Below are 24,824 nucleotides of genomic sequence, written 5' to 3'. Positions count from 1 at the left end.
ACTGAAGAAAGGTAAATGACAGAATAACAAAATACCATGATTTTCCCATTATGCTTTAATCCAGAATTCAAATTCTTCAGATGTTAACAGTGCATATGGAACTTAAAAGCTAACACACAATGTTAGAAGTAAAATTGAATAAGGAAGCTGTATCATGGGCATACTCAGAAACATGGAACTTTATTTTTTTTTAAAAGATAAATCCTGTTTTTCTGTTTGTGTGTTCGAGTTAGGGTCTTGCTAAATACTTTAACCTGGGCTAGAACTTATAATGTAGCCCATAGTGGCCCTGAACTCTGGATTCTCCTGCCTTGGTCTCCTGTGAGAGAGATTATAAGCATGCACTTTACTTTACTTTGACAAATCTTGCTTTGAGCAACTTTCATGGACAAAAAATGTCTTTAGGCTTTTCATTCCAGTGGTTTAGATTATCAACCACAGCAGGGAAAAAGAACTACAGTATTCTGAAATATAATGACACATGCATACTAACACAAATCTACTATTCAACAGATTGTGAAGCACTTTTTAGCAACTATGCATTTCTGTTTGTTTGATTCTATTTCTAACTCAGAAGATTTCTGGCTCACTGTCTATGAACTGAATCTCTAGCTCTAAAAATTGTTAGATTTATAGTGCCTTGTGGTTTTTGTCTACTCAATTTATTTCCTGAACTTCTTGATTATGTTTTAAAAGTCATTTTTAGTTACTTTTAGGAGATAATTTCTATTCTCTGATAATATTCATCAATGGAATATACCATTTAAGGGAACAGTATCTTAAGGTTAAAACTTCAAAGCAACAGGTGAAACATCATTATTTTATTTATTGTACCGGAATAAAATCCTGAAAACACTTTTAAAGTTGTAATGCATCTTTTCTATGCCAAATTCCATTGTTTGACTCTCAAAGACAGAAGGAGCAGCTCATTCCAATACAAAGTCTAATCAAATGTAATGAAAGTGTACTTCAGGGCTGAAGATGTCTCAGTGGTAGAATGCTTGCCTAGAATGTACGAGAGTATGAGTTTGATCTCCAGGACCCCACCCCAAACATACAATCTGCTCTTTCTGTTACACAGAAGCCAAAACCATAGTCACACACGCTCCACTTCTAAAACAACAATAATAAAATGTTACCATTATTATCATTACATTGTTTTCCCAAGTTCCAAATAACCTGCCAGATAAAGAGTGTATATAAAGCCTTTTGCATCAATACCCAAGGAAAAAAATTCTCAGAATACAAAAAATATATATTTAAAGAATCCCTTTAAAATACTGTCAGAAATTTTTAATCTTGCCGTATAGCACATAAAACAATTACTAGGTCACAAACAGAATGTCTTACTAAGCTTATCCCTTAATCTTTTATGATAAAACCAAAAATTCATACAACTTAAGATTTCTATAGTTCCAAGGCAACAGGTTTTTGTGAATGTCATTAAAATAGTAACTTAATCATACTTCAGAATTAATATAATTAACCCTAGGCATCTGAAGAATTTTGTGAAATCTGTGCCTCATTCTTTGATTATATATATATATATATATACATATATATATATTCAGAAATAAACGTTAGCTTAGTAGGTAGACTTTAAAAGGATTAAAAAATTCTTGAAAGAGTTTATGGATCATTAACTTCATTTAATTTACCTTTTGTTATTAAAATGAAAATCTGGCAAGTAAGTTATTTCAAAGAAATTTCTTAAACTATAGATTATACGAATTATAACACAAAAGATAATATGTATATAAGCGAAGCAGTAAAGATTAAGAAAGCTCTTACTTTGTCTATTACAAAGAAAACATTGCTGGATACAAAGTTGTAACCCAGCCTTTCTCTCCCTCTTCTGTCCCCCCCTTCTCTCTGACAGTCTCATGCTGGTGTAAGACTTGCTATGGTCCAGGCTGTCTCTAACTTATCTTCCTGCACAGCCACCCGACTGCTGAAATAAAGCTATGGGTCACCAAACCAGGTCTGCATTTTTCATCTGTTGAAAAATATTGTATCATTGTTACAGGGAGTTGGGGGTACAGGGAGAGAACTAATCTTCTGATTTCAAGGTTTGTTTCAGTTCTCCTCTGGGTTTATACCTGTAAAGAGGTTCTGGATATGGACAGCTAACCTTTGCCCACTTCTTTTGTCTGCACTATATCATGAACTTTACATAACAATGGAAGCCCATAGGTATAGAGTAATCTTAGTATTTGGGACACAGATTACCTTTCATTTCTTTTTAGTTTTAGGAATCTTAACATTAGCTATCAGAATTCACCATGCTCCTGAAGAAAAGGTGTACAAGGAATAATTTCAAAACCATTTGTCATCTAGTTGTGAATATTTTGAAAATAAGACCCTACCTTCCAAAAGTCTCAGCTTCTCAGGCTTATAAGAGACAAATTCTAACACTTACTAAATATATTTTAAGCAAAACTTAAACCCACTATAAAGCAGAATGCACAGTAGCCAACTAGGACAAATGAAAATACCCCACATCTAAACAACAGCGCAGGTCAGGTGGCTCACTGTTTTTACTCTTGTCCCAAATACCAGTACCTCTATTTCACAGAATAGTAGGTAACATAGGTTGACTATCCCTTATCTGAAGTGCTTGGGACTGAAGCATTTCTGATTTTGAGTATTTCAGATTTTGAAATATGTTCATGGACTTTAGGGCTGGACATCCCTAACCTCAAAATAATAAAATTCATAATGCTCTGGAACTTGAAATTTTGATGCTCAATAAAGTTTTGTATGTGAGAGCATTCTGGATTTACTTTTTAGGGGGAAAATCAAAGATTCTCAATCTACAATTTACTTCTTAAAAGAGCTGCAATCAGAGTATTTCAACATTATGACAAACATTAGGAAGCTAGGCCATTCCTTACATTTGTTGATATGGAAAACAGACCTTGGGAGAAGAAATAGATGGAGATAAACAAAGGAATTCCCTTTAACAAAAAGAAAGTAGGAATATTTAGCACGCAAAGGACAGACACAATCCTGATAGGTCATCCTAGAAGCAAAGATGAACAGGTTTTTAAAATTAATGTATACAATTACAGATGCTACAAGTATGAGCAAGGCAGATAGAGAGAAACTTATTTTGGGAATAGTGTAACATTAGTTTGCAATTAGTCTTTTAGTGCATATATTTATGAATGTCCAAAGAAAGAACAGGCAAAGGAACATAAATACCCAGCATCCAGAAAAGCATTTTTGCTTATGTGTAGAGCCAGGTAATGTTAGGCTTAACCACAACATATGCAGAATATTAAGACTAATCTATTTCTTTTCGTGAATTCCACAGTTATCAGCTTCTATTCTTAATTATAAGATATAAGGTTTTGGTTTCTGTTTTTTGACAGAAATCTTTTTTCCATAACAAATAAATGTCATGGCAAACAACTCAAACCTTAAAAAAGGTATGCAACAAAACTAGACAAATAGTTCAGTGTGCTCCTTGTTACCAGTGATACAACAGAAGTTCTCAGAGCCATATTCTAGAACACATTAAAAGCTAACTTTAGAATTTAGTTTGAAAACATCAAAATAATGGTTAAAATGATGATTTAATTTCAAGTGACTATTTTATCTTTCCAGTGCTCACTTAGCAAAACCACCACTCTAGAAGAATTAGTTTTTCTTATAACTTTATGCACAACCATGGAATACCATAATACATAATTTTAATCTCTCCAAATCTCCACATAATTTATGTATGTCATAATAGGAACTGACATCAGAAAACAACTTAAAAATGGAAACTGTGATATGCAGTTAGTAAGATCTACTACTTTACAGTCACAGAATATATATGAACTTTCACTAAAACTGTATGCTAGCTTTGTCCTCTCAGTTTCAGTTAAATTTGTTATAGCTACATAATCACAGATTATGGAGAAAACTATTTAAGTGATTCAAAGTAAAATATGTATTAGAAATTTCTGGAAGAATAATAAATTGTAATTGCTTTTATTCTCCCAAATAAGTTAGGGGTAAGAAATAAGTTTATTAGTAAGCAAAATTATGCCTAGTACAATTACCATTATTTTCACTCTGCTTTTAAAAATATGTATTTTACTTTATGTGTTCTGCTTGCATGTCATGTCTTTGTACTATGAGTCGGCCTGGTCCCTGCTGAGGTCAGAAGGGGGCATCAGAGCGCATGGAACTAGAGTTATGGAGGGTTGTGAGCCACATGTAGGTGCTGGGAATTAAACCTGTATCCTCTGAAAGAACAAGTATGCTTAACCGCTGAGCCACTCTCTAGCCCTTTCACTGCACTCTTTAAAAACAGATTTATCTTACTTTTGTTTATGTATGTGTATGTGCACATGTATGCAATGGCCTGCAGAGGACAGAAGAGGGCACTGGCCCCCTAGAGCTGTAGTTACAGGAATTTGTGAGTGGCCAGATATGAGGAGTGCTGAGGACCAAACTCCAGTCCTTTACAAGAACATAGCGTGTTCTTATCCAAGTCATCTCTTAAGCCCCTCATTCCACTTTAAAAGAAAAAAATTTACCTCCCCTCTTTTTTCAGAGCAGAATCTGTGTGAAATGTCACACAGAAATTCAGTCCTCTACTCTACTACTATTTCTGGTTAGCCAGTAACAATTTCGAACATTTGTTTCAAAACTGTCATAGTAGTCACAAATTTTGTGTCGACCAATATCATAAAGAAAGCTAAATAACACGCACAATTTTTATAAAGGCTGAGAATACAATGCACATCACAACCTATACTGAAACTCCCATCACAAATTAAGAAAGAATCAGCAACACTGTATCTTTAACAAAGGTTTATGACCAACATTTCAAAAGGCAAAAACAAAACAAAACACCAAAAAAACCCATAAAAGACTCCAGTTCTCTAACCAGTAAAATAAAGACTATGGTTGCTATTTATGATTTACTCTGCCAGTACTACAGTATAATAATTTCTAAATATAGACTACTTTTTCAACAACGTTAAAAATTCCTCATGACAGAAGAGATAACATGAACCTTCAGCATATTTCTTAGAGTAGAACACAGCTATTTAGTGATGAGCCTGTCATATAATAGACAGGCAAAATGAACTCTATTCAATATCAAGAAGTAAAATTGAACTATAAAGCATGTTTTACATTTGGATAATCAGATATATACACACATTTGTAAAGATATCAAATTCATAAATTATACTAGCAATTCAGTAACTCATGTGTCTTGTCTAAAACTTTTAAGAGATTTTGTACCTAGCATTTGCCAAATAATTAAGCACTAGAGACTTAATTTTTTTGTTGTTGTTGTTGCTGTTTTGAAACAGGGTTTCTCTGTGTAACAGCCTAGCTGTCCCAGAACTCACTCTATAGACCAGGCTGGCCTTGAATTCACAGAGATCCACCTGCCTCTGCCTCCCAAGTCCTGGGATTAAAAGTGTGGGCCACCACTGCCCGGCAAGACTTACTTTTATTTGGTTATGAAGGATGAAGTAAGCCAACAAGCTCATAACATAGGTATACCTTCAAACTGCCCTACTATATACTAGTCTGATAAAAGAGAACACTTCACTGTAATCACCATCAAAAGTTCTTTGATCCTTAGGGTTTGCTATTTAATATTAGCTTAAAACTTTCTAAATTTACTATAAAACTTTGCATTATCAAAATAGAAGAATTCTAAACGAAATGGAATATGTAACTGCCTAATAAACACACACATAAATTTTCCTTAGATATACCCACTCTGTATTACTATTTTATTGTTGTTGGTTTTTTGAGACAGGGTCTCACTCTGCAGCCCAGCTGGCAGCAACCTCACTATAAAGCACAGCCTGGCTTCCAACTTTCAGCAATCCTTTGACTTCTGCCTCCCAAGTACTGAAAATGCAGGCATCAGCCATCACACCTTGCTTGTACCTGCTTTAAAATAATTCAATGGTAATGATCCTTGTTTTTGCAGAAAAAATAAAGATGGTGTACAATTCTGTTAGCATAACTTAGAGAAAATAAGTATAATATTGAAACAGTAATGCTTATTTTAGTAGAAAAGTAGAAAATAAAATCATATAGTTCATAATTGATAATCTATAGTACAGAACTACCAAATCTGATATAGTTTTCAGATAATGAATAGAATTCACACAGGAGAAGACATAAGGATTAATCACACATGTGCCCGATGTGGCAGTTGTAAAGAGATTTCTTACCTTTATCTTGAACTTCCTTTGAGAAGCGCTCCCTTTCAATGGCTGATTCTCTCTCTATCCGCTCAATTTCAGCCAGTGCATCCAATTCCACTTCGTCATATATGGGCCCCTGTTGTGACACCTGTTGCTGATTCTGCACTACAGAAGTCTGTGGCTGTTTTGTAGCAGCTGAAGTGTTCTGTTGTAAAACAGGCACTTGATTTGCTGGAAGGAATGCTGTTTGTTCTTGCTGCGACAAACACTGAGCAGCATTAAGTGGGCGGTTTACGTCCTGTGGAGTAATGGGTGTTTTTGAAGTCTGTCCTGGATACTGCACATTAAAAGGAATATCATTTTCTGAAACAGTGCTATTATCCATACCAGAGAGCATATCCTCTTGCTGGTCCATATCTGAAGATTTTACACGAGAAAGTCTTAACGTAAGTTTAGTAGAGTCCTTGGTTGGAGAACTAATTATATCATACATTGCAGCTTTCTCATTCTGGTCTTTTTCATCCTTGCCTAATTTCATTTTCTTTTGCTTTTTTTGTTTTCTCTCTGGAGAATCTAGCAAGATATCTGGAGGAACATCTCGAGGTGATGAACAAGGTAAAGACTGAGATTGTAGAATTAAGGGTGGTCTTGATCCTAGAAAAACAATTCAGTAGAAACACACATTTTATCTTAGTGTAATAAAAATATTAAGTGGCAACATAGTTAAGTTGGATCAAAATTAAGAAATCATCTAATCCAAGGTACTTTGGAACTGTAGTTTGAACTATAAAAGATACTTCATATACTACTTCACTTAATCTTCGAGACAAAGACTCAAGCTCTCCAGGTTGCTCCTGAACTTACTAGGAAACGAACACTGACTTAGAATTCCTGATAGTGCCATCAGCTTTCTAATGCTCCGATTACCTGTGTGCACCACCATCCTCGATTAATTCATTTATTTTTAAGAAAGTTCTTGAGCATTATTTGTAGTAGGTAGCCGTTCCAGCTTTGACCTGTAAGTACTACCTCCATTGAGGCTTCTGGTAACTGTCATGCCTACCTATGGCCTGCACCTGAGGCAGGAGCCCTTAAGACCCGAGATCCAGATGTGCTGGCGGCTCTCTTGATTCCTGGATCCTGGATGCTGGATGTAGACCGAGCAGAGTTCTCCAGAGAACACCGCTGGATAGCACCTCACCTTTCCTGGATCCTGTAACCTATCCCTTTACTTGTTGTAAGTTACCCCAAAATAAACCTCCCTTTTAACTACGTAGAGTTGCCTTAATAAATCCTCCAATAATTACTGTCACAGTGTTGCTAAAAAGAAACGTGTTCCTAGAAGTTAAGAAATTTTTATAAAGTTAAATAGCTTGCAAGCATGAAAAGCTACGGATCAGATTTTTTTGTCTGAATTCTTACAGGTACTATGATACTCTTTTGCTTCAAGTTTATGTGGCAAATTGCATATACTTTAGAAAAAGCTTTAAATTTCAACAATTTACCTTAAAATCAAATAAAAATAACCGACAATACACTAATATTTTAAGACTAGTTGGAAAACAACCTGATAAAATGAAGTTTAGGCTTTTGATGTATAATGTATTTATGATATTGTTTAAGCTGCTTCAATTTGAAATTTTCTATCTTTTATCTACCTACCCATCATCCATCTTCCCCTAAGTGTCAGAAGAAAAGCAAGATGGTTATTTAGATGAACTATCTATTCCTTGTTATCCCTTCTTATCCTGACCAACCTTGAATGATAAGTCTCTAACTGTGATGGCTAACCTACAAATAGAGTATCCTGGAGGTTTTCTCCTCTGGAAGCTGGGTTTTTAACCCCTCAGAATGGACACATGTACAGAACTAAAACGCCACACACTGCACCTTTCTCACTCTTGTCTTTTTACCCTTCTTGCCTATTTCCTTTGCATTCTTGTTCTCTCCCTCCCTGGAGAATCTAGTCAACATCTGGTGACAAATCTTGAAGAGATGGGTTCAGCCTCTACTTTATAAAGAATGTTCTTGAGTTGGAACATCATCTGCAAAAAAATGCTTTACCACATGAAGCAGATCAGCCCATATTAGAAACTGACAAGGAAATGACACATTTTTAACTCTCTTGAACTTACTACTCGACTACCTTTTTCCTTTCTTCTTCCTCTTTTTGCTCTGTGGTTTTTTTTTTTTTGTTTTTTTTTTTTTTTTGAGACAGAGTTTCTCTGTGTAGCCCTGGCTGGCCTCGAACTCATAAAGATCTGCCTGTCTTTGCCTCTTGAATGCTGGGATTAAAGGTGTGCACCACCACCGCCCAGCTTTACTACCTTTTTCTAAAGACAGGGTCTCACCATGTAGCCCAGGCTGGCTTAGAACCTAGAACCTAGTGTTGGGATTAAAGGTCAAAAGGTAAAAAGTACAGTGGGGTCACTGACTTCTAATGATAGAAATCTTAAAAAGGAATTAAAAAAAAAAAAAAGAGCCTGTAGAGATGCATTAAAGTCAAAAAAACAAAACAAAACAAAAAAAGCCAATTCAAAGAGCAGGAGGAAAGCCAGCCAGTTCAACATGAAGTTAAGTTGTTTCAGGAGGTGGACAGATGGATCTGATTAAACAGTTCAAACATTTAAGAGAGGGTAAGTAGGTTATGACTGTGAACAGCCATTGGATTTACTAGTAAGAATGATACTGTATATACCTAAGAATACTGTGAGAGTTTAGTGGGATTTAGCAAACACAAAGATGAACAACTTAAATAAACTGGAACAGACTTAAATATCTAGATACTTGGTCTAGATCTGCTTGAAATATGAACTACACAGAAGGAAATTCTAGTTAAAATGATACCTTTAGGAGTCCCATCACTTCCAGCAGGGGAACACACTGGCTGCGGAGACCTCAAGGGAAAGGATGCAGCATTCCTCATTGTTGAAGAATCGCCATCCTAAAAATAAAATATAAAATTTCTATCTTGAATGCTAGGAGATGCATTATGGAAATCTTAAAGAGAACTAGTAGAGACATAAATTACTGACAGGTAAAATGTTGAAATTCAACAGTATAATTCTTCTGCACTTTCCTGTTTTCTTCATGGTATATCTTAGAAGAATGAAATTGTATCCAAAAGAATCAACACCCTATGCATGGCAATGAATAAAGAAAACTGACATTATGAGCATGCTCCATTTGGTTTGCTTTCTATAAAAGAGAGATATGAAGAGGACTCTCTGTGGCTGTAAACGTCTTGAGAGCAGAGTCCGCTGTCATCTCTGTTATCTTTAGACATAGGCAGTTTACATAAAAGTGCAGTGACATCCAAGTAAGAAAATTTCTAATATGCAAAATATTTTAATGAGAAAATGTTAAACATGAGGGAGAAGTTTGAATATATCTTTGAAAGAAAAAAAGCCAAATATGAACAAAAGTTTGCTACTTGAAAGAATATTTTGGTATAAGCACTATTAAATTAAAACTGAAATTTAATCCTGCTCTACAGATTAAGCCCTAGGTATGGTGTTCATACGTAGATTCTCAGAATCTAGTATAATCTAAAAGTAGAGTAGATATCCTTCACCTGTGCTATGAAAACGCTGGGCTATAAGACAGATACCAGCCATTACCGCATTCATAACTAGTACATTACATACATCACTACTTAGCCTGTGCACCATGTGTAGGTAGTCGTCACTTGAGCCATGTCTAGGGTTATCAGCATGATGATTAGCTGAGTTGCCAGATAATGGACCAGAAACTTTGTTATCATGGATGTTTCTCAAGCCACCGGCAACAATAGGACTTGATACCGATGCTGGAATAAAACATTTTAAAAATATAAAAATTAACTAGAATTCTTAGAAAACAATTACAAGAATATTTTAAGCATACAAAAATTATAAAGAATATAATGAACATTTATGCACTGAGCCTTGGATACATAGCAAGTTTGAAGCCAGCCTGGGCTACTTAGGATCCTGTATCAAGCTAAAACCTCAACAAAACCACAAACGTTGACTACAAATCTTAACACTACGATAGATGTCATTCAGATCCATTTTTAAAAGAAATGTAACACCAGAGACATGGGTAAAGCTCTCTATATTTGTGTTTTCTCTATTCTCTTCTCTCTTTATTCCATAGGAAAGAATAGTTTGGGTTTATACCACTCTATGCATCTATATTTTTATATTTTATTGTAAACAAACATTCTCAAATAATACATAAGTACTGTTTTGAATATAATGCTCTAAATGGTCCGTTTATAAATCCATTTCCATCTTGTTTTTCTTTTTTCAGACAAGATGGCCTCAAACTTGCTACATAGCTGAGGATTTCTGTGAGTTTCTGGTATTCCTTACTCTACCTCCTAGATGTTGGGATTACAAGCCTGTGCCAACACACCTAGTTTTATGCAGTGCTGGGGACAGAATCCAGGGCTTCATGAATTCCAGGCATATAACTTCCTTTTTAATTAGATATTATGCTGTGATTTTTCCATTTCTTATATATGCAATCTTAAGCTCATTTGTTTTGAATAAACAATTATATATATTCTGCTGTATAATATACATAATGTATTTATCCATTTTTATATTGGAACAGTTCGATTACTTAAACTACTAGGCATTACTGTTTATGATATATACATGAGTCATTTTATAAATGTGCTCTAACTTAGACCAGTGAATAAAATTACAAGTTATACACATTTGTAAGTCTTTCTGAATATTTTCAAATAACTTTACAAATTACTTAATTCCCTTAATTCATCAGCAGTATGTGAAAATTCCCAATGCTTTATACACTTACCAGCAATTTTTGTTACTGAGGGTGAAAAATATTCTTGATAGTCATTTTAGTTTACATTTCTTAATCAGCATCAAAGCTAAGACTCATTTATACTGCCACTCATATTCCCTCCTTACCACAAAGTCATAGAAAAGTTTTCTACATTTTAAAAAGTTTTATAAAAATAAAATTTATTTTTAAGTATATTGTGGGTAAACAACCCAATTATGCTTTCTTTCCCAACTGTCTCAGCATAAGTAAACAAATAATATCCCCTTATTATCATATAGTTATATACTACCTAATATCTAATTATATCTTATTCCTAATTAAGATATGTAAGAAATTTTCACTTGCTTTATGGGTCTGTTTCTAGACACTTTATCACACTGTGCTTTAGCATGCATTACTTTTCCATGTCTGTACTAACAGTACAACAAATTTGGTTCCTGTTATATTGAGCTATACAATACTCCTTTTAAAAACTATCCTATCCAAAAGAGAGGCCAGTGGGATGTGGTAATTCACACCTTTAATCCCAGCTCTTGAGAGGTAGAGGCAGGTGGATCTCTGTGATTTAGAGGCCAGCCTGGTCTACAGAATGAGTTCTAGTACAGCTATGGCTATATAGAAAGACCCTCTCTCAAAAAAAAAAAAAAAAAAAAAGAAAAAAGAAAAAAAAATCAGAAACCAGAACAAAACAAAATAACCTCCCCAAAAGAGGCCATGAATTTGTATGTGACCAAGGAGGCATACATATATGGGAGGATTTAGAGGAAGGAAAGGGAAGGGGAAGTGATGTAATTATATAACATCAAAAGACGAAAGAAATTAAAAAAAAAATGCCCTGCCTATTCTTAGACTTCTGCTGTGGGATGTATGGCAAATGTGTTGCTGATTAATCAATAAAACACTGATTGGCCGTTGGCTAGGCAGGAAGTATAGGCGGGGCAAGGAGGAGAATAAAGCTGGGAAGTGGAAGGCTGAGTCAGAGAGACACTGCCAGCCGCCACGAGGAGAAACAGCATGTGAAGATGCCGGTAAGCCACAAGCCATGTGGCAAGGTATAGATTTATAGAGATGGATTAATTTGAGCTGTAGGAACAGTTAGCAAGAAGCCTGCCACGGCCATACAGTTTGTAACCAATATAAGTCTCTGTGTTTACTTGGTCGGGTCTGAGTGGCTGTGGGACTGGCAGGTGAGAGAGATTGGTGCTGACTGTGGGCCAGGCAGGAAAACTCTAGCTACAGACTTCTTTCATAGGAACTTTTAGAAGTTGGCTCAGTTTCACAATATACTCTGCTTCAAATTTCTGGTAATGTTATACTGAGTTTATAGATTTGGAAAAAGTAATCTTTACCTCAATATTCTTATATCTATGAGGGCAGCACAATTTTACTTTTTATCATGTTGTTAACAAAGGTAATAGACATCTTTCCCTAATTACAAGACACCTTGCAGTTTTCTTTAGGAGTGCTACAGATAGTTAAAATAGTATCTGTAATTGCTTATTAGTATGTAAAATATGGTTAATTTCATTTCTAATAATATACTCAGGGACTACAAAAATGCTTTTATTAAACATAGTATCTTTTCTGTAGCATCTTTTGAGTTTTCACCAAGATAGTTTTATACCCAAACTAACATTTCATTTCTTCCTTTCACATGCACACATATGAACATAGGTCTATATACACATTGAAATTAGATATGTAGAGAGGTCATATACTTCTCCTCTATTGTCTAGGATACCCATTGCTCACTATGTTAGAGTGGTGACTACAGGCCCTCATGTCTGACACATGATTTAAAGAAAAATATTCCTAAGTTGTCACCACTAGACACCCTATAGCAGTATAAAGCTGTACCAATTTATTATCATTCAGTAATATTTTTTAAATAACTAATTAAATTGTTTTGAATTTTCTTTGGCCCCTACTAAGGAGATCCCCTTGCCCCTATCAATTTGAATTGCAATAATTATATACTTTAAGCAGTCCACAAATTCCTAATATATATCCAATTTTGTCGTAAAGGTTGAGACCACCGACTGCTTAATCTTTTAGAATTTTGTTTCCATGAACATGTACTATAACAGGATCATACTCTTCCTCCTCATACTTTTCACCTCACCTGATTCTGGAATTCAGTTATTATTTAATTTTATAAATAAGTTGGGAAAGTATTAATGTATTTCTCTTTTTGACAAAATGGTTAAAGATTTGAGTAACTCTTCATTAAATGCTCTGGAAACCTAATAAAAAAAAATGTTTTATTCCTTAGCCCCTTTTAAGGAAGTTTTAACCTACTGAGTGAGGTAAATAATGTACAAACTATGCAAACTGCTCTCCAGTTTATATAAAAATTTGTATAAACTTTTATCCTTATTAAGAATGTAAAACATCTACCAATTTAATATAAATTTTATTTCAATTTACACTGTATCTGTTTACTCATTACTTCAAGTTAATTATGTTGAATATCTGTTAAAACTTTTCTGTATCTGTTGGCTGTTTAATAAATTGCCTATTTTTAGTTTATAAGTTAATTTTTGTCTTGCTCTTGACACTATATATAGAATATGTACATACACACAATATACTAATAATTTTATATACCTTAGTACATAAACAATATATTGTATATATAATATACACTTATGTAATCATATATTTATGTTCTGATAAAGAAATTTATCTCTTTTCCCAAATCTAGATGTTCAATTTGCTCATAAACAGGTTTTTCTCAATCTCTACTAAAAATTTGTATTTTTGTTGTATAGATTATTTATTAAGTCATTCATTCTTACACAGTGATTTCAAGGTGTCACCTTTTGAATGAAAATTAAAACTATTACAACATTCCAATAACAGTATAAAAAAATCTTAAAAACACAATCACTGTATGATGATCTCTCTATAAGATTACTACTAGAAAACAGGATATCACAGTATCAACCCAGAGCATTTAGTAATTACAAAGTTAAAAAAATACATACTGTATTTAGATCAGTGAACACATCAGATGGTACCACCAAAAACCTATAAATAAGTGGACCACTGGGCCCTGTATATTTCCAGATGTAATATATGACGAAGCATACATCATTTATGGAATATCCTTGTAAAAATACATACAAAAATAAATCCTTTAAAATGTATTTCCTAGCTGATAGAAAATTTAAAGAATATGAAAACAAACAAGCCATTCTATGAGAAAACAGTAAAGTCTAGAATATGAGATAAGACTGCTAATTCACCACACACCAATCAGAGCCAAGCCTAGTCTATAGACCTGCAATCCAGTTACTCAGGAGGAAGGCAGTTCAAAGCTTGCTTAGGGAACAGAGCAAGTTTAGTGACAGTTTGAGTAGCTTAGATTCTGTCTCAGAATAACAACAAAAGGCTAACTATGGTTCAGTGGGGTGTGTGTTTAGTGCACACGAGATCATACATTGAACTGCTAGTATTACATAAAACAAAGCAGAATTAGTATGATGAAGGAAAAAAGGTACAGAACCGTTTAGATTGAGAGCTGAAAGAATTGGGTGTGGTAGTGCCTACTTGTAAATTCCAGCACCAAAGACCCTATGGTAGGAAGATCAGGGATTCAAGGCCGGCCTGACCTACACTGTAACACCTTGTCTCAAAGAAGGAAAAGTCAAAAGAGATAAAAAAAAACAAAAAACAAAAAACAAACAAATACAACATTCAAGAAACTAGATTATACCTTGAAAAAGAAAGTAGGTTAGAACATATTCATGACAAATAAAACTGGTGAAAATGAAATACTGCTTGTGTATTGGATGATGTTAGAAACTAAGTTTTATAAGCGAAATATTCTAGTGAGTACTGACTTAAAAGAAAAATCTTCCTTGGAAGATGCTGATGAAAGGCTCATAGGCATGGCCATTTTATTCTGCATTGTTAAATTTTTAATATGAAATTGAAAATGTTTTAAATGTTATCTTTCTCAAACTCTAAATTTCCCTATCTCCAATTCTTTTCTGTCCTACTGACTTACCATATACCCTGTGCCAGAGTAATATCTAGGTAGAGAAAACCCTGAGTGATGTTTTCAGTTTCTAGCATCTGAGCATTCTAGAGAATGACTCATGACAAAACAGGGCCTTAAACTATTTTTTTCTTTTGATTAGTTTTGAAAAATGAATCTTTTTTGCTCGAAAAGGGGGAAGAGGACCTACCACCCAACATCCTCAGTATTTATAAGTATAAAATGATGTGCTTTCCCACATACACTCCTATGTACATGACTGTTTATGTGTTAAAAGTGCTCTTAAGGTATTTGTCCTTTGACTAACTACATTTAAAATGTTCCCAATGTCATTGTGTGCCAGTTTATACTATTACATAGCAAACATTAATACTATATATAGATGTATGTTCAGCACTCATATTAAATTCAATACATATTCCAAATATGTAAGTGCCTTCAAGTTTCTCTTCAAGTTAGTGTAAAATAGTCTCTATATAATATTTTATCTACTCTTGGAAACTAGAAATTGACTGTTTTGATGACTAAATTAAAAGTTTGTAATTAAAATGTTTTCAAATAGCCAGGCGGTGGTGGCGCACGCCTTTAATCCCAGCACTCGGGAGGCAGAGCCAGGCGGATCTCTGTGAGTTCGAGGCCAGCCTGGGCTACCAAGTGAGTCCCAGGAAAGGCGCAAAGCTACACAGAGAAACCCTGTCTCGAAAAACAAAAAAAAAACAAACAAAAAAAAAAAATTATTTAGTAGTCATGACATAGTATAATCTTTAAAAGGTAATAGGTATAAACATACAATATTGAGAACTGGCAATAAACTGAGAATAGTAATTCAACTCAGAAAATTTTGTATCAAAACCTCTAATTTTCTTTAATCATAAATACAAAATAAAATGATACCGTAAGAAGAAACTCAATTAAAAGTTCTTAATTTCATAACAAAATATAACTACATAGTAACCTAATCAAAGACTCAATGGCAATGCTCTATTTACTCCAATGATAAATCACCAAAAATAAATTTAATGTGTTTAAAATGAATTAAGCCACAGTTAAAAAAATTTTTTCGACAAAGTGTACATTATTTTACTTTATGCTTAAAAATTATTTTTTAAATGAGCTTGTTTGGAATTATAGTTATTTAGTTATATCCAATAATTAACGTAATTATTTAGATAACAAACAACTTTCTTACCTTGCTGCATCTGTGGATGTGTTGTGTAACTTGAAGGATGGGAATATGGCATGTATCCTGCAGGGCTCTGTGGGGCATATGGACTAGGCACTGGGCTATTTTGTTGTGGCATAAATCTGTTCCCAGAGCTTGTCTGTGGTGGCACAAACCGGCTAAAACCCAAAACCCAAATGAAGTATATCAGGAAAAGAAATGAACAGGCTATTCCTTGAGAATTAACTGTGACAATGTTCTTTGACCTCCAATTTATATATAATAAAATCTACACATACAGAAAAACAGCAAAATAACACATAAATTATTCACATCCATAATATAAGAGCCACACCAAATAATTAAAAATTCACCTCTTTTACTACATAAAAATCACCATTCTATTTAGGAATACTAATCTATGACTCTCAAAGTTTTTTTCCAAATTTTGTTATGAAAACTTACATCAAACACATTACTTTTTCTTTTTTTAGATGGTAATGCTGCTGGGAATTAAGCCACTGAACCCAGGGCTTGTACATGTTAGATAAGTACTTTACCAGTGAGCTATAGTACCACCCCAAACATATCATTTATTTTATCAAACTTTTCCTATGTGAAATTCACTTAATAATATAGTAGTTCCTTTAATTAATATATTATAGTAATTCCACATGTAACATTTTTAGGTGAATGTTCATGAGCACAACTAAGAATGGAACTACTTATTTATATATAATTCATTTATATATAAAGTTAAATGTATATCCTTGGTATTCAGAGGCATAATCACTCACCACAGAATACACTATTTAATAAGTGACATATATATCTGTCTATTTACCTGGAGGGACTATGTGAGATAGTGGTTTGTTGATAATTGGAAGATGCAGGACTACTGTGCATGGAATTCTGAGAAAGTTTATACTGAGACATCATCATTCCTGTGCAATAGATAAAAAACACTAAGTATTATTTTCTTCTTACAATAAAGAGTTAACTCATTCTTTTAAAAACATTCAAAAGTTCCTTTCTTTCAGAAATGATTTTGTTTTGGGGAAGCAATATACAGCTACTAGGCAAACTAAATTTCAAACACAAACAATTTCATAAAAACATAATTTTAATACTATATAGTACTGGAAAGAGAGATGATACTAACGATTTTTATAGAGCTAGGGATTGACACAGGGCATCCATCATACACACTAGGCAGGTGTTCAAACACTGACCTACACCCCCAACTTTACATACATTATCTTGTTAGCCTTTAGCCTTAGAACAAAAAAGAATTTTAAAAATCATTTCATCTAGTTTTTGTCAAAATTCTATATACTTTCTTTTAATATAGGCCTTTAACTACTTTATTATTATTGTTACTATATAGAAAATTTTTTTTTAGCATATACCTCTCCTGTGCTTAGGAACTTAATTTCACAAAGTTAATTGTTCACACCTAGGTTTCAATATTAATTTATCTATGGACCAAAAGTCTGAGTTCCTGCAATTTCCATCCAAAACTCTATTAACAAAGCATGATGTCATATTTCTTCTTCTAAAATAACTTTTCGTTACTTAGTAAGGATTAAAAGAATATTTCATTAGTAAATGAAAACACAAGAACAGTTTTCATTTTCTTTCTTTTTTTTTTTAGTTTATTTTTATTTTATATGTATGAGAGTCTGCCTACATATACATATGTGTACCATATTGTGCCAGGTCTCCCCTTGGAGGCCAGAAGAGGACACTGGATTTCCTGGAACAGGAATTAGACAGCTGTCAGCAACCATGTGGTACTAGGGTCCAAGCCTGGATCCTCTATAAAAGCCACAAGTGCTTAACCACTGAGCATCTCTCTAGCTCCAGCTTTTGGATTCTTCTATTTCTTTTAGAGCAGTACATTGCTTCTTGATTGATATACAAATGGCATTTTGTTATAAAGAAGCAGCAGGAAAATTCAGTTAATTAAATAATAGATAAAATTCTGCAACTAACTTTGATTTTCTTATATGACTTCTGGGAACTGCAGTCAAATTAATATTTAAATTTTATTTCTTGCTGGTGACATGAAAAATGCCTTTCATCAGAAATATTCAAACACAAAGTATATATGTTGACTTGCCAGTCCCCTACAGAGGGACTAGACTTCTGCAATCAGGAGCAGAGTGAGGTTAGGGCTCAAGACCACCTCAAAGACTGCTACAAAAATGTGAATGTCAGTACAAAGTAGTTTTATTCCATAACTGAATAATTTAATGACTATAATAGTATTCCTGATTGTCTTTTTTTGTTGTTGAATGGGGAAAGCAATACCATAAGACAAGAATTAAAAGATTTCTCCCTCTCAATTAACAGTCATCACTCGGGCAAAGCTGAAATTACTAGTTTGAAAATAATGACCATTTAAAGGGGCATAAAATTGGAACAGCTCTTTCTGATTACCCTAAAGTTCTAAAGAACTATGATTATAGTGACTTGCACATATAGTACAGTTTGTGTGCGAATCACATTGACATTTAGCAACAAACAGTTCCCTTCTTAAGGCTGGGAGACGGCTCCCTTGGTAAAGTACTTGTTCTGCTACACAAATATGAGGGAGAGTTTGGAGCCCCAGAACCCATATAGAAAGTTGCTAACTCTAGCACTGTGCTAGATGGTAAAGGGAGTGAAGACAGGTGAGTCCCTGACTCAGGAGTCAGCTAGCCTGAAGTTGAGGAGCTTCCGGTTCAGTTAAGGTCTGTCTCAAAATATAAAAGATGCAAAGTGATCGCTGTGACACATGTACACGCACATGCACACCAGCATATGCACATACCCACAATATAATACAAGTCCACATAAATGAACCTTTACAAATTTTAAACTTTGTCTTATGAAAAATGCTTTTAAAAATGACAACAGTATTAACAAACTACTTTAAAAATTCTACTTTATCTTTTTACAAAAACAGGATACGTAGCAATATATAGTAATTATAAATTTTAACTAAAAATATATGCAGAATTAAATGAAATATGTAACTTAAAATGAATACTGTAAAACTTTTTATTACAGCGATTTATTATCCAAATTCATACTTAAAAATATAGATTACAAAACTATAGTATTAGTATCCTTGGACGATTTTATTTATCTAAGATTATATTTATATTCTCGTAAATTATTAATTCTATTAGGCCTTCTTTTAAAGTTTTATTCTTATTTAAAAAAATAGTTTATGCATGTGTTTTTGTGTGTAGATTATGTACATCTGAATGAAGCTGCCTGCAGAAACCAGAAGAGGGTGTTAGATCCCTTAGAAATGGAGTTAAAAACAACCATCATATATGCTTTTAATTAACTTCTGGCCCATTTCTCCAGTTTCCTACTTTTTTTTAATCAACAAACTTCATAGTCTCCTTTAACTCCAGCACTTTCAGAACATATAGTTTTATTTCTTTTCATCATTCTTATTGTCTCTAACTATTTATTGGTTCTGATAAATCCACAGCCATGCCCTTTATATCTGTTTTCAACTTGCTGAGAGGTAAGGGGAGCATAAATGAATTGTGAGAAATAGTAGGAAATATGTAATTGCTTTAACAAAAACAAACAACATAAAACAAAAAATTTCAATTCACATAGAAAAATACAAACAAAATAAAAAAGCAGTATTATTTAAAAATATTCATATACAGAAAAAGAACTAAGAAACCTAAGGGAGAGCTGCATGGAGACATTGCTGAAAAGTAAACCAGAATGAATCTAATGATATTCTTAAATACAGTGAACCAATTAGCTTACTCGAACCTTCCATAATTACCTAAATTATTTCTAGTTTAAACCTGAGAGCCAAGGATGGACTTGGACTTGCTAAACATAGATCAATTCCAGAAGACAAAGCTCTCTAGCTTTTAAGTACCAGTTAACAATTATATTTGTGATGGATATTAAAATCTAACCTCCCTTATAATACTTAGAATAAATCAAAGTTTTATTATTAATAATATAAACTAACTTTTACTGGTAAGGCAAAAATGAGTATTAAGTCAATTCATAGATAATCATGAACATCATTACTAAAAACAGTAATATATCTATAAAACACATGCTCAAAAGCTTTTCATATATTTTTATTTCTGAAAGATTTCTTCCAAACTTTCTATGGTTTTCTAAAAGCAAAATTTCTAAAGCTCACTTAATAAATGCATTTCAAGATATCTTAAAAAAACAAACTCAAAGTTTTAATTCCCAAGGAATTTAATTATATATCAAACCACAAGAATATTATTAAGTTTCCTTCTCCCTCTTGGCTTGATTTAAAATACAGACATACATTTGTAGGTGAGAAGCCAGATAGTTATAGACACTTGAATTTAATCATGTGTAAAACAAGTTCTGATACAGGATTCATGAACATGCACATAAAAAAGAACCTCACCACTTTGTACATATCTGTTCTGCATGCTTTTCTCCCTGAAAACGTTAGGACTCCTTGCCAGGACGGCCTGCAACAAGACTGGTATATCACCTTCTGGGTCATCACTGCCAAGGTTATCTTTCAGTTCTCTGGCATTGGAAAAAAAAATTATAACCATGATTGATTTCTTAAGAAGACTTACAGAATAAACACATATACTTCAGTAGGACCAAGGCACAGATTTTCAAAGATGCACTCTCCAGAAGAAAAGAAATTCTTAGAAATAACAGAGAGGAGAGCCTAGAGACAACACCCTCATACTTGGTTTTTCTAGGGCACGGGAAAGGAAAGCTGAAACCATAATTTTACAGAACAACAAGTTTGTTTAAGAATGTTTATATTAATTTTAAGAAGGAAAAGCTGAGTCTATTACATATTTTTCAATAATTAAAAGATAAGGAAGTGATAATAATGTTAAGAAGCTACTAATTGGACTTGGGATATTTTGATTCCCCCTTATGTCTGAACATGAGTAAGTGTGACTACCTTGGATTTGTTCTCCCAATGAAATAAACAATGTTGCCATATTGATTAAAAGAAGACACACAGGTTATGTGATTTTCCTATCTTATACTGGTTTTTCAAATAAAGTCACGGTACAGGGTAGAACCAAACAGTGATAAAATAAACACAGTAGCAATTCTCAGTATATATCTAAGTAATTAGCAAATGAAACTAGACATGCCTGTTTGTAAACAGTGTCTAAAAATCCTTAGCACAATCCTGCTTAGCTTCTGAGCTCAGAGGGCATTGGGTGTGTTCATGGAGGCGTGGCAATACTCAATTTTGATTTCTAGATATCACTGTCCTATATGCTGCTTCAACTTGGTAGAAGTTGAGAACTGATGTCTGAAAGTTGTCCTCTGACCTCCACAAACTAACTCACACTGGCACATACACAGGCATGCATGCATGCACAGAAACTCATTGGATCCAGCAGTAAAGACCTAAAAAATAGCACCCAACACAAAGACTCAATGATTTCTGAAAATAATCTTAAAGAAACTTCCTATAAATAAATCCTAAACCAGTCGGTGGTGGCACACGCCTTTAATCCCAGCACTCAGGAGGCAGAGCCAGGCAGATCTCTGTGAGTTCCAGGCCAGCCTGGTCTACAGAGTGAGATCCAGGACAGGCACCAAAAGTACACAGAGAAACCTTGTCTTGAAAAAACAGAAAACAAAGAAATCCTAATTTTTTTTACATGCCTTTTCCCTATTTCTTTAAATATTCAGAAATACTGCAAAGTATGTACAGGCATAAACAACTATGTAATATCTAGACAATGAAATTTCTAGAGTGATTAAAATATAAACATTATACTTCCTTCTGGTTCTCCACCAGAAAGGCCACATTTAATAAGTAGTTCAACTGAATCAACTTGGAAATTGTCCCCCAATGTGTACTGCTTCAAATATGCTTCTTCTTTTCCCTAAATTATGAATCTTTAAATGTGATAAATTAATTATGAATGGCAGATTATATGAATACAATGGATAAAAGTGACAGCTCTTACTTGAGAAAAGTTTGCTATTATATGTGTGTATGTACAGGGATGCACATGTCATGACACAGAGTTGGTTTTCTCCTTTCATCTTTATGTGTATTCTGGGGACTAAACTCAGGTCCCATCAGTCTTGAGTGGCAAGTACTGTATCCACTGAATCATCTCTCTGCACCCAGATTTTACTGTTAAATACATTTTTGTGTTGTTAAGCTTGCACAGCATGTATTACTTTCATAATGAAAAACTTATTAAGTACACTCTTATTGTTTAGCTCAATTTTATTTTTAAAAGTTTACTGTATCAAAATACATATGTATGTTCAAATGCTACAGTCAATTCCAAGAAAAATATTTTACTTCATGGAGTTAATTTTTGAGTTCTCGATATACTCACCATCATACTCCACAGTGTCTAGAAATTTTAATTACTCCAATACTATCAGAAAAGGGGGGCTAAGTTTTATGAGCACATTTAAATCTTTATGCAGATGATATCAAAATCATTTCTACAAGTTGAAAAGATCTGCATAGACGTGTGTGGGTCAAAACTACTATCATAAACTGACTATAGCCTACCTAATCTCTTTAATGTCTTGTCAAAATTGACTATACTCTCACTTGGATATTGACATTTTTTTTTCTTTCTTTTGTGAGATAGGGTTTCACTAGGTAGCCCTGGCTGGCCTGGAACTCATTATGTAGACCAGGCTGCCCTTGGATCTGCCTGCCTCTGTCTCCCGGATGCTGGGATTAATGGGGTGAGTTACCACTCCTGGACGGGTACTGACATTAAAGATAGTGTATGAACTTGCATGATAGATGACTCAGACATAATTCTAGCCCTTGTGAGGTAGGCAAGAAAAGGACAGTGGGTCCAAGGCCACACTGGGCTATAAGGTGAGGCTGTCTCAAAGACCAAAGGTAGGCCAGGATATAGCTTTACTAGCAGAGTGCATACCTAGAATCCATGAAACCCTGGATCTGAGTCCCAGCACCACATAAGCCGAGCATGGTGGCACACACATGAATTACCAGCACCCAAGAAGTGGTAGCAGAACAGGAGGGGCACAGCAAGTTCAAGGCCAGCCTGGGACACATGAGACCCACCACAAACAACAATAAAACAAGGCAAACAAACACCCCCAAAATACAAATCCAAATGTTTGGGGAATTACTTAAAAAGGAACGCTGATTTTTCTTAGCAAGACCAAAACTTTTTACTTTTAGATAGAAAATTGATTGTACTTACATGTGATCTGTTGATACCTGGTTGAGACTATGGACAAGCTGTGAAACCAAATTGTCATCCCTGCAGGCCAGAAGGCAGTTCACCTCTTCTGCTATTCGTGAATTAAAGAGGAGGCTCTTCGTAGTAGTAGCAGGTAAAGGAGATGGAAGAGGCAGCTGGTTCAGGACTATTCAGGATAAAAGCAGATTATTAGAAATTGATTGCAAGAAGTCTTTATATACATGTGTATGTGTTTATAAACTTTAAGACTGAAAATAAGTTATAAGTATCAATGTGACAAATGACTGAAAAGCATTACTCTTTACTCTGAAAAAATCTTAATCAACCCAAGAAATCATCCCTCTCAAAACACCACAGGCCACTGCAGACCATATTACTAGGAAATACTTAGCTTCTTTATACTCATGCTTAATTTTCATTTTAAATTTTTAATGAACTAAATAAAGTACAACTTTAAGACCTAAGATTAGAAGGCAACTTATCTACAAGATGGATCAGATCAGTAGCACTCTCAAACCAACAAACCAAGAACAATACCTGACTCTATAGTACACTGATATGCAATATATTTTTAAAATATAGACAAAAACAAATAGCTCACAGTAGTAGAACATTCAGAGTACAACATTCCTGAAGAACAATAAAAAATTCTTGCCATAAATTCCTAAACAGTTCCTTTGTTTCCATTCTACTCTAAACAGCAAACAAACAAAAATGAATATTTTGCAGCTTAAATTCCACTATTTAATGTCAGCATACTTAATGAGGATTTGTTAATTTGCCTAAAGGTTAAGAAATCCAACTAAAATATCAGGTATCATGCTTTTGGGGTAACTTCAAACCAACTCCACAGTATAATTATCATACTGCTCACACCAATAGGCAACATGATATTCAAAACCCTGCACCACTAGAATTTAGGTAAGATGGGCTGTCAAGGTCTCATTGTTGGAGAGCAATTTCAGGTGCTGTTTTTAATCAATGCTTTCTAAAAAAGTCCTTATTGTTTGTCAACACAATTCTTTAGTTTAAAGCTTTGCGTCATTTTTTAAAAGTCTTTATTTTTGTTAGCAAGGTCTTATTACCACTTCTTAAGGAAAAAGGAAACAAATTTATGTATTAGGTGGCAATATTAATTTTGGTACTCTCACATGTACATCAATCAAATATATTATACATTTTTGTTACTTACAACATTAAAGATAATTTTAAGTGTCTCTAAAAATGAATGTTAGCAAATAATAGAACTTAAATTAGATAAATTATCCAAACTTACGGTCTGTGAGACTAGCAATCCCCGCAAGAGTAGTTATGGGGACATGGGGCATATCCCCATTCATCCTGAAGTTCTGGAATGGTGTTGCCTATGAAGGTACTTAGTTCAGGTGCCAGCTGTCATTACTTCCCATTTCCCAAACTCTGCAACATAGACAGAAAGAAAACCACAGAATTATTTGTGGAACTATGTTAAATAT

At 34.0% G+C, this 24,824-nt stretch overlaps 1 protein-coding gene across 3 annotated transcripts in view; it reads right to left on the bottom strand.

Annotated features, from left to right (window-relative positions):
- Nipbl (NIPBL cohesin loading factor) overlaps positions 1–24,824 on the bottom strand; it is a 148,076-nt gene that overhangs the window by 55,496 nt on the left and 67,756 nt on the right. For 2 of the 3 annotated variants that reach the window (XM_059276117.1, XM_059276116.1), the window contains 8 exons: positions 24,626–24,768; positions 23,350–23,515; positions 20,556–20,683; positions 16,980–17,079; positions 16,163–16,314; positions 9,821–9,981; positions 9,021–9,117; positions 6,201–6,827 (listed from right to left, as the gene is read on the bottom strand). In XM_059276117.1, coding sequence (XP_059132100.1) covers positions 6,201–6,827; positions 9,021–9,117; positions 9,821–9,981; positions 16,163–16,314; positions 16,980–17,079; positions 20,556–20,683; positions 23,350–23,515; positions 24,626–24,689 — 1,495 coding nt within the window. In that variant the 5' untranslated portion in view covers positions 24,690–24,768. The remainder of the gene's footprint in view (positions 1–6,200; positions 6,828–9,020; positions 9,118–9,820; positions 9,982–16,162; positions 16,315–16,979; positions 17,080–20,555; positions 20,684–23,349; positions 23,516–24,625; positions 24,769–24,824) is intronic. The other variant, XM_059276118.1, reaches the window with a different exon arrangement.

This window comes from Peromyscus eremicus, chromosome 11, assembly GCF_949786415.1.
Source record: "Peromyscus eremicus chromosome 11, PerEre_H2_v1, whole genome shotgun sequence".
NCBI lineage: Eukaryota > Metazoa > Chordata > Mammalia > Rodentia > Cricetidae > Peromyscus > Peromyscus eremicus.
This window is presented reverse-complemented; position numbering and strand designations above follow the sequence as displayed.